Source organism: Porites lutea, chromosome 10 (genome assembly GCF_958299795.1).
Source record: "Porites lutea chromosome 10, jaPorLute2.1, whole genome shotgun sequence".
Taxonomy (NCBI): Eukaryota; Metazoa; Cnidaria; class Anthozoa; order Scleractinia; family Poritidae; genus Porites; species Porites lutea.
The window spans coordinates 14,434,077-14,453,958 of NC_133210.1; the positions used below are offsets into that span (position 1 = coordinate 14,434,077).

Consider the following 19,882-nt stretch of genomic DNA (forward strand, 5'->3'; position numbering starts at 1 on the left):
ATATTAGTCTCAAAATAATGTCAGTGCTATCATCTGGAATGTGATGCTATTTTCTTACCAAGTCAAGAAATCAGTTAGTCATGGAAGTGGAAAATATATTCAAATTATACAGATATTTGTTTGCGGGGGAAGAATATTAAAACAGAAAACGATCGTGAGAAAAAGTAATTTGTTCCTTGCTTGCAGCAAATGAATGCCACGGGATAATGGCTAACATTCGCTGGATAATATCTCTGACGGTCACAGGCAGACCACCCTCTGTTACAGAGGATGGTCTGCTTGTGCATCAACAGCAATCTAAACACTCTTTTCCTCTGCCCTTTGTACGATTGCAGGGTACATTCCCTCACTGTCTCTGCTTAAACAATACCTTCGCATTTCATCTTTATAAGCATTGGATACTAGAACTGCAAACAAAGATTGATCGTAACGGTGACATCCTCCAAACACATCATCGGGCAAATGAAAATTACACTCTAATTGAGATCCCTTAGGTGAGAGGCAGTCTTCAAGAAGCGAGCAGAAAACGACCCATTTCATTACATGCTTTAGCACGTGGTCTGTGTTAAATAAAATCATTCCGGTTGCTTGTTGCATTTTTGCGTTCGATTCTTTCGTTCCCCGCATTGGTAAATAGTCGAGCATGCGTTCATGAGTAGCAAACACAATAGAATGGCGACTTGGTGAAACGTAGTACAAAAACGCTGATTTCCGCTTGATCATCCACTCTAGAAGGTGGGCATATTTGTTGTGCTGTTTGAGGATTACTGAAGAATCCATCCACATAACAGCGCCAAATTGAGCAAGCGTCTCTGCGATGATAAGAGGTTTAAATGCATATGTACGTAGATTTTTCACGTGTTCGGGAAAGCGAGAAAACTTGAATTTTCTGTAGTCGACATAAGACATCTTGGTGAGTTGATCAATTTCCTGCTGATTCAGTCCTAGGTCATAAACGACTATTTTTTTGTGAGGTCGTATCTTGTCACCAGGAGTGATATGTTCTAGAAGTTCATTGAAGTGGTTGCTTGAAACAGCTGTGACAAGCACCAGCATTGGTAGCCGCGAAACACACTCCATCTCAATAGGTCTTCTGTTGTACTCCAGTACAAGATCATCGATTAGCTGAATAGCAGTTTTCATCGCTTTTTCTCCGAGTCTGAATTCATTTTTAGCGACGATACGAGAGTCATGGGGATGCTTGTAGCGAAATGTGGACACCAAGTCACTTAAGCTTACATTCGCCACGTAGGGCTTTTTTGGACAAGATGTCGACGTTTTGCGAAAGAAAACACCTCCAATTTCCTCAAGAGCGCCATCGCCAGCCATCTGCCAATAAACGAACACAGAGACAATTAGAACACTCACAAGAAGGAGGTGATGCCAATTTAGTTTTCGCATGGCCAACCCGGCGAATGCCATTTTACCGCCATAGACTGGTCATATGACTGGTAACGAGCATAAGGTGTGGTAATTTGAAGAAACTACCCCATTCACAAACAGCTGCAAACAGAGACAAAAAGCTATCGACGGAGAACAAAATATGATGCAATCACATACTCCAAGAAGTAAAATTCATGTTGACTGAAGGGGTCAAAAAGAACAATTGTGCTTACACCAAATCCCCTAAGGAGTAAAAGGTACGTAAAACATTGTTCTTCAAATCTCAACACCAGCCGTGATTTGAATTTGACCGAAAAAATGTTCCAGCAAAGACCGAGGAGCCTATTTTGGATTGATGGTGGGGCTAGCTCGCGCGTAGCACGACCTCAACGGAGTTTTTTTTTTTGCCATGTTTCTGCCTAACTGTGGTTGAATACTCGTCTCGCTACAGATTCAACTCATGGGTAACTAAACCTACAATCTTTTTGGGCAGGCTGGCTTCAGGAAAAGAAAGTGGTTTCTGTAATATTGAAGAACTCAGCTTCTTCGCTGCTGGTACCTGAGAAACGAAGAGGTTGAAATTTGCATTTTGGTAGATGATATGGTAATGTGCCCAGCATTGTTTTGCGAAAACAGTGTTCCATGCCACCTCAAACAAACAATAGTTTAGTATTGTTCTTGCTTGTTTTCATCTGTCAAAACACTTAATACTCAATTAATACTCAATATATAGTTGTTGTTTCTTTCTTACTAACTTTACTTTTTTTTTACTTTGCGGTTGCATTTGTAATTATATTGATTGTTTTGGTACTGAAATCTTCATGTCGAAGATAAAGTCAATAAAGTTGTCAGTATTGTAATTTGCCTTTTGTTTTCTTTGAATCGATTCGAACAATAATAAGTGTGTGCGTTTGACATTCTTGCAATTACTGAAACTCACGTGGATCGGAAAATTTCCAATCGTCAGCTCGAAATCGATAATTACAAGATTATCCGAAGGAACAGAGACGTTAACACGACTGGGGGTGGATGTTTATTCGACATCACCAATCATATATGCTCAACACGGTCAAGTTTCTTGAAATTGCTGGATATTGAGGCTATGTGACTTAGGATTCTGGTAAACTCGTCCGTTTTCATCGTATGAACTGTTTATAGACCACCTTCAGATTCTCTTTTCGTTGATCGATTTCAGGTTATATTTCGGAAACTCTGGATTAAACGCCGCAATGTGGTTATTTACACTGCGATAGTGCTCGTCTGACCGACGGTTCTATTTGCTCTACTTCTGGCCAAAAATTACAGGATTTGTTGTCTCAATTTGTCTACATGGTAATCAACGACAAGCCAACTAGGGTAACCAGTGATACGTAAGACTACGAGTAGTCCCCCATTTTTCCTCAGAGATAGTCAGGAGCGTGCTAAACGCGAGCGCGCGTGAAAATCACCCCACAGGGCGGATAAAGGTTGGGCGGTGAAACGAGCGCGTCCGAGCAAAAAGGTGTGATGCAGTGGACTGGGACTCTGCTTAGAAATGTCGCTTGTTTTCGACTTCGGTCAGGGCTTGCGATATGACGTGGTTTGTACATAAGACACTGCCGCTGTCACTGAATTATGGCGGCTTGAATTGTTTTCTTACACTTCTTCCTCGTTCCTTTGTGCTGGTACGCTGTCTCCGAGAGGAAAATATAAATGTTGCTATTTTTGCGGGACGTTTAGTTGGAGTAGACAAACATCTCTTTCAAAGGGTTTCTTTTATTACTTCCATGACTCTACCACTGAATTATATTCTCGTTCTGCTACTCGCCAATGTCGATGTTATTCCAAAACAAAAACAACTAAGTACTGTCTAAAACACGAAGGAAAATCTCATCCATGGCAAAGCTAAAAGACAGCAGATCGTGTTTCATAACTAGATGACGCGTATTTTATAAATGCGTGCAGCTCGTGCAAGGTGAAATTATGCTAATTTCAATCACCATCATGCTTCTTTTTAATTTTGAAAAAAACATCTCAGACGTTTTTCTGTTTCTTCAAAACTTCAAAATTAGTTTCCCCTCAGTTTTTTCTGTTTACCTTGTTTTGCTTTAGAGAGAAAAACGTAGAAAAAACCTTACAACTAACCTCAATAAATTTTGTTTACATGCGGTTGCCCGATTTGCAACGCATTGCGCGAATCGCCATGGCGCGTTGCACCCGAGAAGCAAAGTTTAAAGAAGTACAACGCCACTATATCAATATATATCAATCTAATTTTTTGCTATGTTATATAAAATTTATCCTCCTTTAACATATGTAAAAATTGAGGTTAAGAAGTGTTAAGCTTTTGCAAACGAAACGGCGAAAGACGATTAGGTAATATTTAGTGGAGGGAAGAGGTATTCAACACTTTCAAATTAAACTCAAATTTTGGCATTATACGACCAACAAGTTTGACTTATAGACGTACAGACACAAACATATGAAACTGTTTATTGATATTGTTATGAAACGAATTTATCTATTTAACACTGTAACCTGAAATTACAGAAAGAAAATAGGATTTCCGGTTTGCAAAAAGGAAAATTTCGCCGGCCTTGAAGCGCACCGGAAGCGCGGAAAGAGCGCTCGTGCCAGTCCTACTCCGCATCACACATTAAATGAAGAGCGGAGCGCTCGTTTCACCGCCCAACCTTTATCCGCCCTGTCACCCCACGCGTAGGGTGATTTTCACGCCCGCTCGCGTTTAGCACGCTCTATACTATCTCTGAGGAAAAATGGGGGACTACTCGTAGCCTAGTGATACGTCTACTTTGATTGACCTGGTAATATGTAGCAAGCGTAACCTGATAAAAAACACGAGGACATTGAGCTTGCAATCTCCCAAGAGGATGTAATTTGCAGGTTTCAGGTCAGAATTTGAAAAACGCGCGAACGGTCAACGCTAAACTGAGTTTGCGAAAAAAAAAAAGAAAAAGTCTTTATAGCGTCATGGAAAACCGGAAATATCGAGGGCCGGTCGGATGTGATTCGTCGCATTATCGCCTATAACATCAATATTTTGTTTTCTTTTTGTCGGAGGGTGTAATTTGCAGGTTGCAGATCGTAGGTCGTAGGTCACAGGTTGCAGGTTACAGGCCAGAATTTGAAGTACACGAGAACGGTCAACGCTTAACTGATTTTGAGAAGAAAACCGACTGTTTTGCAGTGTGAAGTCCTAACGTCTTCATGGCGCCAGGCAAAACCGGAAATATCTTTAGTCTCAGGAAACTGCTTGTTTGGAGTTGGACTTTGTCGAAAATTCTCCGCTTCACACTAAACAAAAAAGCAACGAAAGGTAAGACAACCGGATGTGGAAATTTCCGGTGGTTAATGATCTACCTTCCACGTGTCGGCTATCCACGGCGTGGATCCAACATGGATTTACTAGGAAGGTACGTTAACTGCTCTCTTTTTGCTATTAAACTAATATGAAATTTATTTTGTGTATAATCGAGATCAACATATAAATTACGTCACCATGGCTGTATAATTTCTTACATAGGTACAACAGTAGCGCTTCATGTAGATAGCGAATCTCTGCTTAATAGAGCTCGCACATTCGCACATTTTCAATAGTGCTACCCGTAATAAAGATGCTATGCCCATTCGATACTCTGACCTCCAATTTTCGATGTGTTGTGATGATCAGCTTCACAGGAGGGGGACATGGGGGTTTACGGTATTGCGGTATTGGGCTTTTTTTCATGCGGTATTTCGGTAATTTTAATTTTAACGTGCGGTATTGCGGTATCATCTAGCTCTGCGGTATGCGGTTTTTCATCATTTTGGCTGACGGTATTCGGTGAAATAAGATCGTTCACGGTATTATGGTACCGTTTATTTGCGCTTTCCTTTCGATACAATACGTAAAACAAAACACAGTAAGACATAAAGGTCAATAAAAGTTAATATTTAGAAGTCTTGAGACATAACGGTAAATGATTACACCATTTGTGGGTCATTTTGTGACAGTTAATGGTCGATAATATACAATGTGATTGTTGTTGCATCCAATGATAATGAGTCGTCTCAAGTTACCTTACCAGGCTTGTCGATCTGTGTACCTGTGCCGGTAATTCGAGGTCTTAAACGTTTTCTCACAATGTCTGAGGTCGCTGAGGTTGAAGACGGCGTGGTCATCATTGACTGTGTGGCAATTTTTTATGAACAGGGCGAAGGAGGCGAACATTATCGCAACAAGAATAAGTTTAGATGTTGGGTTTCGAGAATTGAAAAACGCCTTGCAAAGTTAAAAGAGAAAATTTGGTAAGTTTGCCTCTTAACAGCGCGGCGTCATCCTCGGAGACCCAGGGGCAGATAAAGGGGGCGAGGGAAAGTCTAAACGGGCGGGAAAATATATATGGAACGAAGAAAAGTAAAGAACGGCGAGAAGAGCCCCTGGGGACAATGTCTTACCAGACCAGTTCCAAACGGTCGCCGCCGGTCTGGCTTCTGATTGGTGCCAGAAAACTTGTGTTTTTCTGGCACCAATCAGAAGCCAGAAAGCCAGAACGAGAGACTGACGTGCTAGGCTAGACTCACTTTATATCAAAACTCGCACTAGACGTGCGTGGAAAGGGTTTTGGTTGGTTTGTTTTTCGCGCTTTCAAGAGTTATTTTTATTGGAGTTAATTAGCTGTTGGGTCGAAATACCAAAAGACTGAACGAATGTAGTTTACCTTTCAGTGAAAATTTGCGGAAAATTGCGAACTACCAAAATATTAAAAAAAAAACATGGACATCTGGTGCATAAATGCCTGAGATAATTAAACGCGCTACATGGAAGCAACCATAAGTATGCGGAACCGATTATAAATGTGATTAAAATATGCGGTATCGGTATTTAGACGATTTTCGACGCGGTATTTCGGTATTTGCCATTTTTTCTTACGGTATTGCGGTATTGGGTACCCCCCAATGTCCCCCTCTCACAGGTGCGATTTGAATACATTGTTTGCAGACATTTTTAAAATGGCTCAGCTCAGTGAAGACACACGAATGGCCTGAGTTTAAAGCGAATAATATTCGAAGTCAGAGTTATAACAGGGGCACCCAACGAGAATATAGTTCAAAACCACTTAAACATAGCATTGTTAAACGTATTTTAGGATTTAAACGATAGATAAAGGCATATTTTTATCCCCTAAAAAGTTTTCATCTGTTCGGATTTCCTAGCTGAAAGTCTAGTGATCCGAAACTTATAGGGATCAAAACTTACCTTTTCGAAAATTTCAGCCAGAAAAAAGGCTCCCAAAAATTCTAGGTGACCTTTTTGGGGTAAAAATCTGTTGAAAATGGGCAATAATACCATTTTTCAGATCTTCGAAAATCCTAGGAGAGGCAGGCAAGCAAGAAATTGTACAACAAATGTTCCGAAAATTCTAGATCCCAAATCGTCTTCCGAACAGATATTTTCCAAAAACTGACGTTGGGTGCCCCTGGTTATAATTCAGTTCAAGGTCGGACGCTGTGCAATGTATGCTAGGATAATTCGCTTCTCGTTGGAATCTACGCCGTTGTTGGAAAACATGAAGAGTTTAGTGGAGAATTTCGACGCTGTTTTAAAGCGTAAAACAACCAAAAGAAAGCAAAATATTGATGTTATTGCCGATATTGCAACGAATCACATCCGACCGTCCCCCAATATTTCCACTATTTCCGGTTTTGCCTGACGCTGTAAAGACTTTACACATGCTTTACACGTTCGACTGCAAAACAGTCAGTTTTTTCGCAAAATCAGTTTAGCGTTGACCGTTCGCGCGTTCTTCTCCGGCCCCCTCCTAAGATAATCATAGCCTGTACACAGAAGTTGTCTTATTTTTCTGCACGTCATGCCATCTTCAAACATGCATGCCATCTTCAAAAAATGAGTCAGGTCACTTGCCTCGAACTACAGACCCATGTCCCTCACTTCTGTTTCCTGTAACAGCATGGAACATATCTAGTCACATTATGTCCCACCTTGAAGAAGTTCAAGATCTTGTCCGATATCCAGCATGGCTTCCGCAAATCTAATTCGTGCGAAACTGAACTGCTCATCACCCTCGAAGATCTTGCTAGAAACCTTGATCATGACAAGAAAAGCGATATCATCTAGCTAGACTTTGCTAAAGCTTTTAATAGTGTCCCACACTAACGCCTCTTACTCAAGCAAAGCCACTACGGCGTACAAGGCACATCAACTTCAAGCTTGGCTTTGCTATAGGGAACAATCCGTCTTAGTGGAAGGAGAAAAATCTGCACCTTTATCAGTTACGTCTGACGTCCCGCGGGGCACTATGCTTGGCCCCTTAATGTTCCTCATCGACATTAACGATAAAGGTGTAAATATAAAATCTCACAGTCGGCTTTTTGCCCACGACACGCTCTTACACGCAACCGTGAGCACAGGATACCCACACAATCTGTGTATGTAACCGATGTTATTTTACAATAAATGTAGTGGATTTACCGTTTGCCTCACCCATAGCGATATATCGCTTAGTATGTATATAAATCAATGTTAAATAAACGTTGAATTACCTTATTTGTGGTATATTGTCGTCCTTTTGCCTCAAAAGCGGTTTTTCGAGCGATTAAAGGGATTTTGAGTTCGCCGTTTACTGTTCGTAATAATAGAAGGACAATCCTTGTTTTGAAAGGGCTCCAGCGCCGGAGCGATTTTCCCCCAGAAAATCGCATCGCTCCGCTTTCAAACTTCGCAGCAAAAAGGTCGAAAGATTCAAACTTCTTCTCGTACCCTCCGATCGAAAATCCATCCAAAAGGCCCGGAGCTAGCCCTCGAAGAAAATTAAAATGGTCAAAATGTAGCCTGAGTATCAGGCGTTTCTGGGGGAAAAGGGGAAATATGGAAGCAAAAAAGGGAGAGAGCTGAGGGAGAGAAACTCGGCCAGACCGTAAGGTGAGATTTATTTTAGGCGAGCTTTTGGAGACGTGAAGATGACAACGCAATGACCGGAAGTGATTTTGATTGGATGGTATCGAATCATGCCTTGTGGGGGTGAAAGGCTCCAGTAAAAGCATCTGTGTCAGGCATTTCTCTCCTTCAGCTCTCTCCCTTTTTCGCTTCCATCTTTTCCCTTTTTCCCCCAGAAAAGCCTGATACTCAGGCTAATCCTGCTACTGCAGTCATTCCTTTCGTGGAAACAACTAGATCAAAATGTAACCGAACTCCGTTGCTGACAAGATCTCGACAAGAGAGTATGAAAGGTCATTTCATACACTCTTGATCTCGATTATATTCTCATCGGAGCGGAGGGCAAACTGTAACCATAAATAGGTCTTTCCTTGACTCGGACTATCGCTTACCGAACATGAAACGTGTATGTACCTTTCAGAAGGAAGAAATACTGTTCTGGTCAAGTGACAAATTCCAGGATGCCAAAGCCATAAAGACTGGCCAAGAGAGAGTGAGCTTGCACCCAATGCTTCATCTAGAAAAGGAAAGGAGCGCAAAGAACACTACCCTCCCAGCCCCACCTCCGGATTCCGTAGCAATGATATGGAAACCAGAACCTCATCTCCCCGCAGTTATTCTTTGTCTCGTCACACAACGAGGGGAGAAGCGTTGCGTGGAAGTTGAAAGTTAATTTGCAAGTTGACCGCATGCTGCGAAGGAGACAATCGCGTTCCCAGTAGGAGAGGACCCTGGGAACGAGACTAAATTGTACCCAGCTTCAAATTTCAAGAAAAAGATCAAATTTGACTAAACATACGAAAGTATTGGTTGAAAGGTTGCTTTTCAATAGACCCACGATAGGATTTAATTCAGACACTAGAAGTTAGGTTTGGGAAAGCACTCCTCTCATTGTCCCACAAGCTACGAAGGCTAGCAAAGCTTGACAGAAAAAGAAATAGCTTCCATAAAACGTTGTTATTTCTTTTCTAAAATCTGATTTTCATATTACAAATGTGATTAAGTACAAGCACCCGTTACACTGAACGTCGGTACCTCAAACAAACGAGCAGCCATTCTCCTCTAAGTGGTACTTTTTATAGGCTCTAGAATTATTCCATTTTTTTCTTTTAAAATTTTTACAGAACACTGAATTCTTGGCAAATGAATGCTGAATGAGCTCTTTAGACGCCTTAATGTCGCCGTTAAGTGGTAAAGTTCTTGTTCTATCGGACAAAACAAGGGCTCCACAGATTCCACAGTTGAGAAGGCCAAGTCGCATATTCGTTCGGTCTGGTAAACGGCCTTTAACGTTAAATAAAAAAATAAATTAGCATTTTTTCACTCCGACTCCAAGCGGTCGCGTTCTCGTACTCGATAACGCTTTTTAATCCTGAAATTCTTGGGTCAGAGCCGGACAAATGCCACTGCGACCAGGCCGTTTTCGTTTTACGCAATCCCATAGGGAACTGGGGCCGTCGCTACTGCGGTGAACTTTCATTAGCTTGGGACTAATACACTTGGTGCTCAGTCGGACTCTTCGTTTAGTAGCTTGCTTGTTTCACCGGGCTCCGTGTCATTTTCGACTGTTGTATCACTGTTATCCAGAGGCGGAATCTGCCCAGTGACTGGCGGAGACTGATCACGTGATTCCCGACGAGGGCTTGACTGCTGTGCATTAGCCGGGGTAACCTCCTCATCTCCAGAGTTTCCATTCTCCCCCTCTACATCCCCCTCAGGTTCTTCTGGATCCTGAAAGAATGGAAGAATTGGTAGAAGGCTTGGTGCGCACATTACGTTTTTCTGCATTTGTACATACCAATCCAGACCTTTTATCTTTGAAAATTAATTCCTGTACCCTCACAACAGTAAACCTCTGTGTTTTGATGATATTATATTAATATATTATATTGAGAAGAGCCTGCGAGCAAGCTCTCTTGGGGCTCGCGGTCTCTATGAAGAAGAGAAATAAGCTTATCAAATTTGGGGCTAAAAACGTGTCAACAAAGAAGGGCGGACCGGGGGTCCAAACCTCCCACCTCCCGACTGTTACATTTCCAGCTCCCGCGCCTTTTTTCTTGGCTTCCTTCCCTTAGCCCTTTTCCTGCTTCAAAATATTACGCATCGTTGCTTAATATCCCCCTTTTCCTCCCGCTTCCCACCCTTTTAGAGCTCCCACCTACCGCTCTTTCCTCTCCCACCTTCCATACCCCTTCTGTCCTCTATTCTCCTGGAGTACAACCCCATGTCTTCCCCTACAAAGAAGCATAGGGAAGAGGGAAAAAGGAATCGGCAATTTCCGAGTTCGTTAAACTTTTACTTTTAAAACGAGGCTAAGTGCAAAACCTTTCTTCACGTTATTCCTGCATGAGAATAAAAGTTCATTTTCATATCAATAGCTTCGCACTTTGCCTCACTTTGAAACAGAGGCTTAAGGCGACTCGGAAATGGCCTATTAACTAAGAAACAACATGAATTACCTCTTCTGGACACAGTTCACAAGCCTTGGCAAGTGTAAGCCGTGCACTATGAGACCGCTCCAAGAAATACCTGGAGTAAGACAACAGATGACAAATTTTCAGTGATTTCTTCTGGATGATATCCTATGGTTTTACCATTCAAATGAAACTTCTTCAAAGGTACTTTCATATGGTATTAATTATTTCGTATGTAGTTCTATTCTAACTTTTAAATCTGTGGATGAAATCCTATGGTGTGACCATTCAAATGAAACCTCTTCAGCAGTACTTTCACATGGTACTATTTAATTAGTATGTAGTTCTAACTTTTGAGTCAGTGGATGAAATCCTATGGTGTCACCATTCAAATGAAACCTCTTCAGCAATACTTTCACATGGTAATATTTAGAATAAATTTCTAACTTGTGATTGTGTAGATGAATTTCTATGGTGTTAGCATTCAAATAAAACCTCTTCAGCAGTACTTTCACATGGTACTATTTACTTAGTTTGTAGTTCCAACTATTGAAAAGGAGAACTCGGGATTTTCCCTCAAATTTGGATTTGGGCATGACAGCTGTAAATATGTGTAATTTGAACCACTAACCCGTTGGAAGTCTCGTTTGACTGTGCGGGAGGAGACCAATTGTTATACGTGTATGATGTACCACCAGTGTAAGGTCTCTAAAACACAACAACGGAACATTTCATAACATCAGCTTTAAACGTGAAAGACATATTAAACCTTATAATTTCTTGCCTTCAAAGTGATAATACTGTACATCTACGTACTTTTTGGCATTTAACTTTCTTAAGCCGCGGTGAGCAAGCTCTTCACGTAGGAACAATGTTAAACCCTTTGAGAGCTTTGGGGTCTTAAGCTTTAACTGCGTATTGTGGTTTTTTCTTTAAGCCCATGGATCAAATACTGGAGTCATTATACGTTTCTGGCAAACTGCCCACCTACGCCTTCCCTAAGCCAACATTAACACTTACTTCTCACTTAGGGCAAAATGTTGGCTTAGGGGAGAGGTAGATGGGCACAAATACTGCCCCCGTAACCACTCAAATCAAAGTTCGCAAGGTGTGGGTTCAACATTCATTCGAATTTTGGTTTAGGGACCACTTGGTAGAGACAGATTAAATAAAATACCACTTGTCTTGGACAACTGACCCTGTCGAGCTCGTCATTAAGCCATTCCACTGCCCATGTCCACTTGCGGCGTAGATCCTGTGCCGACATCAAAATGTGATGCGCCAAAGGGCAGCTGGGAAGACAGAAAAGAGTTACTAAAAGAAAAAGACGGCAAGCTTCCCAGGGTACCATTCACTATTTTCACCGAGACCATAATGCACCTTGTTACCCCATCGGTAATGTCCATAAGTTGTCGGAACATCTTCGGGGATGTACGGAAGTCGTCAAAATATTTTCGAATTTCCGAGGAAAACTAAACCTACTTGACTAACGAAATGGTGGCAGAAAGGAATCTTGCAGCACTTACTTGCAGAAGAGAGTCACCATGAACTTGATACACTGGTAGGCTCTTTTCTGGTAATGATTCTTCGAGCGTTGAATTGTGTCGAATAAACCCTCCTTATCATCAGGTATGCCTAATAAATTAAACGACAAAAAGGCAAATTTTAGGAAAGTTCAACTACGTTATAACACATTGCAATTTTTTCTTAGCTTAGAGGAGATCGCTGAGTGTATGGCGAACAACTGATTATATTTGGAACATCACGTAAACGCTCGCTACACCTGTTTTTGGATAAAATTTGCTTCTAAACCTAAAACTCTAACACGTTTTTACCTTTAAGTGTGTTGTGAATTCTGTGATTCTGCCAAGAATCGGTAATGAGCAACATCTGCAGCAACAAGTCCAAATACGGCCGTAGCTCATAAGTGTACGAAAACGCCACCTGAAAACAGTACCAAAAAGTAACCGATGCATTACTAGTCACTTCACCAGCGTGAGACAAAAATTGTCCCAAACCCATGACCCCACAGGACGCGGAACGGGCGCTCTATCCATTTGTTATGGAAGGCTAGATCATTTATAGCCTGCGAAAACAGACATATTTCCGGTCGTTGCTGCTCTTGACTCTCTCTCTCTCTCTCTCGAACCGAAAAGTAACTTTTCGGTAGCGAGAAGGCACAACAGGAAATACGTCTGCGTTCTCAAGTAAGGCCATTCACTTGATTCATATATGTGACGCACGTCATGCAGATTGTTAACAACAATGCATTCAACGTTATCATGAGGGAGTTTAACAGAAAACAGGGATATCTTTCACACATTTTTCTGCAACGCTATGGCTTAAAGACCAGGCACATTGCTGTTTGTAGTCACGAGATGCTAATCATGTGTCCAAGTTCTTCCTCTGCTTCATTTTCACACCAGGAGAGGGAAAAAGAGAAAACATTGCTTGCACTCGAAAGAGTGTACTGGTGACAATAATAATGACTTTATTTGTGTGTCAAGCTTCTTTAGCATACCTACTAATTGGGGACAAAGTAACAAAGCAAAAATAATAACAGTAAATATTAAATAAATTCTAAGACATCAAAAATACCAATATTATTCTATTAAAATACTACTTATGTCTACGAGCTGCAGAGAAAATGGTCACGTCCACATTCATTATTAACTACGTTTGAGAGATCCATTTGCCTTATTGAATACTTAAAATAACTCAAAGTGCTTGCATTTCTTGTGTCCCGAGGTAGGCGGCGCCATAGTGTCGGTTAATAGAATGCTTTCCGTACGTTACAATATTAAAGCGTGGTATGACGAATACCGAACTTTTTGACCAGCTTTTCAGCAATACAACGGGTATTTTACAAATACAACTACTTATCTCAAAAGAATCTCCACAGTCTGTAAAAACTACTCACGTCTGTATTAAGAACCCTAAGAAAGTATTCCCATTCAAGGTTTTCCGTGCCTGGGCAGCCACTTTGAACAAGTCGTCTACACTAAACATTGGTGTGTAAGAAGTTAGAAGTTAAGAGGTTACCTGCCACAGAAGCTCACTCAACACCACGCGGGAAAAGTGCGGGTTTTCCCAACAGCAAAACTGCAAAGAAATAGTAAATAAACGATCTGTTTAGAGCTAAAACACATAAATCCAAGTACAATTAAGAATGCATTCCCCATTTCGGAACTTAAACGGACATACATACATAACCATAAAAGACATCTCCAAAAGGACAATTTATACCCGACGATATCTCAAACTTTAAGTGAACGGAAAAGAACTTGCTGGGAAAAAGCGGGTTCAGTGTTCTGATATCAAGAGATATTGAGGATGAAATGCAAAGCACGAGACCGTGGTCGGACCGAGAGCCGCAACTTGAACCATCCAAGATTAGGAGTTGCGTTCTCCTGGCGTCGAACGCAATTACTGAACTGAAATTCAGTACTGAATACTGAACTGATTATTTTTACCATTCTCCACAAAAGATTTGTCACTTACTCTTAATAGCTTCACTGTATCTTCTGATGTAGTGCTGTCATCAATGACTTTCTTTAAATACCTATGTAACCATTTCACCATCAGTATTTAACATTATCAATGCCAACTTACAGGTAGTAATATGTCAAGAGCACTTGTAACACATTTTGAAAGATAAACAACGTATTCCGCTTAAAAATTAATATTAAATTTCACTCATTCAAGTTTAACTTAAATATATTTTGTATTGTTTTTACTTAAGTTAACTGATGACAATAAAATTAAAATTAAGGGGGAAAAAAATCGAACTTCCAGGATGAAACTGAACTACATCACAGGAAAACAAACTTTCGCAGCTTCCAATATCATAACACGGGCGTGTCACAGGCATACCAACCCAGAGAACATCATAAGTCAGGAATAACAAGTTTTTAGTGTGGCTTTGGTGACGATACAGGACAACCAACTTTCGTAGTTCCGCTGGCAAAATTAACATGACACAGGACCACCAAGAAGTATACAAGAGAGCCAACTTACGTAGCTTTGTTAAACAAGATATCAGCGACTAGGGGCTGTATCTCCATGAGAGGAGGTCCTTCGCCAAATGGGTTGGGTTTTGGTTTGCTTCCCTGTTAATAACGGAAATAATGTAAAGGTCACCGTTTAACTTGAATTTTTAAAATTCACAAGTGCACTGCAGAAAGAAGCGTTCTTTTTTGCGCTTTTTTTTGCGGTCCATGGAAACGCAATAAAACAACTTGGTCAATAACCAGCCATCTTAAACGAAAAAGCTTAGTCAATAACGCATATATAAAGCCCAGCTTACTTGAGAGGAAGACCGCATTCTCGAAGAGACGTCACAGCAGCGGACCAACTGAGACACGACCGAGTAGAGTTTGCCCAGTTCAGCGTACTGGTACCGAATTGGCGGGCCTGGGCCTTCATCCAGCGCCACCAGCATGAAAGTGGCGGGAACACCGAGCTGAAGAAGCTGTAACCGCTGCCAGGGGAAAAATATACGAGCAAAGAGGTATAAGCTGATCGAGCAAAACTAATGTACTACTTATCATCAAGCACGGCCGCTCCACATGAGCAATACTCAGGGTCCCAGAAACTTTTCATGCGCGGTTTCAGGTTTCGGCCAAGTCAATAAAATAAAATGCATTTCTGTTATTTACCCTCGGCAGTATTTATAGCACTAATGCTAATGGGGCCAAGCAAATGACTGAAACAAATTAATTAAATCAGGCAGAAACGGGTTAAGAATCCCAACTGGCCGGAGGTGAGCCAGTTGGCTATTTACAAGCGTGGTCCCGAAGATTTGAACTTGGGACTACTTCGTGACTTCGACCTTGGGCCGAAGATTTGTCGGCCTGCAGCCGACAACAAGACACCCGGCCGCACTTGAGAAAAAAAAAGCTCTCTGGTACCCAGGGTACATGAGCAGTCTTCGTGTGACAAATTTATCGCTAAGCGCAAAATTCTTTCCAAAATGCGTGAGTATAAAAAACAGTAAGCAGTGATGCGAAGGGGAAAAACCGGGACGATCGCAATCGCCTGGATAAAAAGGAAACTAGTAGTGGGCTTTAATAAGTAAAGGCGGTTTGGTGCGACGCATGTCAACCGGAAGTGAAGCCTGATCCCTTTTCAACAAAACCTTGACTAAAAGAGTTGGTATTGGCAGGTGTCTTTTCTCTTACGGAGACGATCTGCCCAAAAATTTGGGCAAAACCATTGTCCACGTGCGTGACTCAAAAACGTATTTGCTAAAGGTGGCTTCCTGCTGAACATCTATATCGCCTCAAACATTTTTTAAGACGGTTACCGGCCGTTTCGATAGAGGCTAATTCCTTCGAGGTGTAAATAGTTTCACGAACTTGGCTTAAAGAACGAAGAATATTCACCCAAAATGTTTTTTTTTGGGGTTCAACTGCAAACTTAACTTGAAGTGATCGAAAATTTTGTGCAGTTTCACTGCTCGAGTTCGTATCGAAACGACTTGTATCGAATCGACTTAGTAAATATAGAAACGACCAGTTTCCTTTTAGACCACTACAGCGATTCAGTAGCGATTGGGACGATCGAGCAATGAGACGAATTGTACATACCTCAGGAGGTCCTATCATAGAGTACATGAGAAAGAAGTGAAAGTATTGTTGTAAATGGCGGCCATGTTCGGGAACTTCTTTCTTTAACAGGCCCAGTACAGCTGTTAAGATATGGTCGCTTAGTGTTGCTTTGTTGTCCAGCTCTGCCAAACAAACAAATAAAGAAAGCATCACTACAGACAGTAGAGAAATTTTGAACAAAAACAAAAAACCGTTGAAACAAAATTTCGCGTTGTCACATCAGAGTGTTCGTAGCATGTTCGGGAAACCCAAACTACCGCTCACGTCTGCGTCTTACTTGCGACAAACGTGCAATCTCAAGCAGCTTTTCAACTGTTGCCATTTGCATTGACATAAGTAAAAGATGATATTTGCAAGCAAAGCGAAGTGTAAACTTTGGGCGCAGCTAATTTGTGGCTTCAAAGAGTAAGCCCAGCAGAGAGAAGAAAAAGAGATGTCGTGATGATGACCAATTTTTGTCAATTGTGCTTATCAACCTGCATCTCATGAACCTTGTTACCAGGGGTCTCTCTTTTTTTTCGTCCGAAAGACTCTGATAACAAAGTTGCGACCTTAAATAAATATTGCGCTAAGACGTCCCCAAATATGTTCAGGCGATCGAGATACGCCTCTAACGCGACGCGGACCATCGATACCATCTTAAAATTGTCTGGCTACTGACGACCGAGCTTTAGCCTCTGTGTGACTAAAGAGTTTTCCTTTATGATGATTATGGAAATGAAAACGCACCAATTACAAGCATTACGCCGCAAAGTACAAAAAAGGCAAAGAGCATCGGAGAAGTGAAGTCCTTCCCACTCGTACTCGACATCACGGGTCATCTGCTACGCAAACACACAAGTGCACAACGTGCCACATATACTATCCTAACCAACAATGTGATCAAAAGCCAAGTGAACGTACCAGTCTCGTGTCTAATACTCTCTGGGTAAGGAGAACACGGTCCATCTTGACGGGAAAAGTGCGCTAAGAACACCAGAGTTTTGGCAAAAGCACTTCGTACCTACAACATGAGAATATCACCAGAATAAAATTTAACAATCCGGAGAGAAAAAAAATATGAATAAATATATCTTTAGGTGAAAATATGATATCTCGTATGAAGTACGTATCAAGAAAAGAGGAAACTTGTCACGTAGGTAAAGAGAAAACTTATTTTTCGAATTTTAGTTTTTGCCACGTGAAAAGTCCTTATCTTAGAATAAAGTACTACTTTTAACCCTTTAAGTCCCAATGGTGACCAACATCAATTTTCTCCTAACGATGACCATACACTGTCAAGAGATTAGGTTATGAGAATTAATAAAATGATCACCAAAGAGAAAATGCCTTGATCTTTTATCAAATTCCCTCAAGTAATTCTTAAAGGAAACGTCTGGAGATCTGTTTGGAGAATTTGTATGTGGGTATTGGGGCTAAAAGGGTTGATGTTTACGAGCATGACAGAAGGCATAAGCCTAAATTTCTCCCCGAGGGTGTCCAATCAAGAGAGTAATGCAGGGTTCACTGTTACGTTATATGTTATCTCACCTCTCCACTGGGGCACTCTAGCAAATACTCTGAGAAGCGGTCAGGATAGGAGAACAGCATATACTTAGCGAACCATTCCCTCACTGCTTTGCCTTGTCTGAGTAACATACACACGGCATCATGCCACTCACCAGCAGGACCTCTGTAAGGAGTACAACATACAGTCAAATCTGTAATAAGGCAGCTGTCATCCTTCATCGAGCGGTCACTTGCTAAAGTCTCGAAATCAATTAGGCGGATACCTCTACTGAATTGTAGCGCTTCCCTTTTAATAAGTCTTGCCGCGCTTATTCACCTATATTTGATTGTCAATCTATTTTCATCAGACAGTTTGCCTTATTTAACACAGCTTTGAATTTACTGTCAAAACCTCAAATCAAGCGATTGTGTAGTTTACGCGCTGAGATTAGCTACTAGACCGTGGAAATAACACTAGCTAGGCTTCTTCAAGCATTTCAATATGGACCGTTACGTATGCGTCGCACCAGAGACTGAATATAGCAAATAAGATACAGTCTGTATAAAACTGCCCATTTTGCGGCGAATTTCCAAACGTTTTGGGCGTGTCATCAGTGGAGTGCTGCTGGAATGTTTCCCAGCTATGACATCGGGTTTGGAATCCGACAGGAAAAAGCTCAGCTCGTAGCTTAGTTTTTCCACGAAGAATTGCTTAATAGCAAAAGGCATATAATTCAATTTTCAGTACTTGTCCGTCTAATTCAGAGCCAGTGGTACGAAGGATGTGCAGCCATACACCATACCACAGAACGCCACTTTAAACAAGCATAGTTGTATTAGACCTTTAGATTCTAAGACGAGGAAGACTACGTGTACGAGATTTTCTCAATACTGAGTATTGCACGCGCGTGAACCAGCGTCATTTTGGCGGAAAATTGTGATGGTTTTCCTCATTTTATTGAGAGTTTTAGTTAGAATGTCGTAGTGGCGGAAGCGAGTTATCAAATGTTAGAAGTTTTATCATTTTGAGATCGAGAGAGGGCTTTACCCCCTTCAATAAAGCGCTAACTTTTCTAGTGAAAAAGTACAATGAAGCCAGTTCCGGCGTGTCTATTTATTGAAGAATACGCGTAAAAAACTTCAAATCAAATCTCGTACTAGTCAGGTCGCTCTCGCCCTCGAATCTAAAGGTCTCTATTAAGTCATTACCTGACGGTTTTCTTCGTGCGGAACCCAGTCGTGAAAAGAAACTTGGAAACTAGCTGAATGCTGATCATAGACAACTGCTCTATTTCAGCCTGTAAGTAAACGAATCCATTACAGTTAAGCTTCAATCGGATTGCGTCCACACTTTTACTTTTATCTACCAAATAAATATAGTGAAATTTCCGTCGTAACGCTAGGGTTTTACAACTTCGTAAGGGGTCTTGGGTTTGCTTATAAAAGAAGGGGCTTATATCCGGTTGGGCTTATAAACGGTTAAAAGGATGTTTGGAATTGCCGTTAAGCAGGAATAAGAAACACATTGCTCAGCGTCTAGATTCTATAAGTTAAGTGATGACACATACCCGGATTTGCAGGAAAACAGGGGGAAAGGAGGGATTCTACCGCGGCGGTGTACATGTATTCGGACTGAGCCGGTGCAGAAAACACAAATTCGTTTGTTCTATAAGTCAACTATTAGCTTCGCCTTCTAAGAAGCAATAGCTAAAGCAACACAAGTCTTCACGTACCGAATTTTCTAATCCAGCATTAGCAGTAGCCAGCTTTCTCATGAACTGGAAGAATTCCACACTGTACTGAATTCGATTGTGGAGAAAGTGAACGTTTTGTTTACGAACTGCTCTCTCAATCACCGCAGGCATTTTGCAGTCTGAACAAGAAAAAAAATAAACATTTGGTTATTTCCTTGATAAAAAACAGTATAGCACGGTGGTTACACAACAAAAATTCCTAAAAATTCGCCATGATTTCCTCTTTCACTGGCTTTTGAATTTTTAATGCGTTTTAGAAGTAGAGCTGTTTTGTGCCGCTTACAAAATCTCTTTCTG

General features: G+C 41.2%; 2 protein-coding genes across 2 annotated transcripts in view; both read right to left on the minus strand.

Annotated features, from left to right (window-relative positions):
* Positions 1-297: 297 nt before the first annotated feature.
* Positions 298-1,422, minus strand: LOC140949563 (uncharacterized). Its single transcript, XM_073398721.1, has one exon. It carries the CDS (start codon positions 1,420-1,422, stop codon positions 298-300), a length of 1,125 nt encoding a protein of 374 aa, XP_073254822.1.
* Positions 1,423-9,262: 7,840 nt separating this feature from the next.
* LOC140949564 (ubiquitin carboxyl-terminal hydrolase 9X-like) overlaps positions 9,263-19,882 on the minus strand; it is a 59,170-nt gene continuing 48,550 nt past the window's right edge. Inside the window, exons 53-67 of the mRNA XM_073398722.1 lie at positions 19,565-19,704; positions 19,041-19,129; positions 17,874-18,015; positions 17,247-17,346; positions 16,323-16,465; positions 15,041-15,214; positions 14,752-14,843; positions 14,236-14,296; positions 13,777-13,836; positions 12,570-12,678; positions 12,261-12,369; positions 11,933-12,026; positions 11,366-11,442; positions 10,780-10,849; positions 9,263-10,051 (exon numbers count right to left, since the gene is read on the minus strand). Of these exons, the coding sequence (XP_073254823.1) occupies positions 9,827-10,051; positions 10,780-10,849; positions 11,366-11,442; positions 11,933-12,026; positions 12,261-12,369; positions 12,570-12,678; positions 13,777-13,836; positions 14,236-14,296; positions 14,752-14,843; positions 15,041-15,214; positions 16,323-16,465; positions 17,247-17,346; positions 17,874-18,015; positions 19,041-19,129; positions 19,565-19,704 (1,685 nt within the window). The 3' untranslated portion in view covers positions 9,263-9,826. The remainder of the gene's footprint in view (positions 10,052-10,779; positions 10,850-11,365; positions 11,443-11,932; positions 12,027-12,260; positions 12,370-12,569; positions 12,679-13,776; positions 13,837-14,235; positions 14,297-14,751; positions 14,844-15,040; positions 15,215-16,322; positions 16,466-17,246; positions 17,347-17,873; positions 18,016-19,040; positions 19,130-19,564; positions 19,705-19,882) is intronic.

Excerpts from the sequence above, each read along its gene's own strand:
- LOC140949563 (XM_073398721.1), bottom strand. The coding sequence starts at position 1,422 with ATGGCATTCGCCGGGTTGGCCATGCGAAAACTAAATTGGCATCACCTC.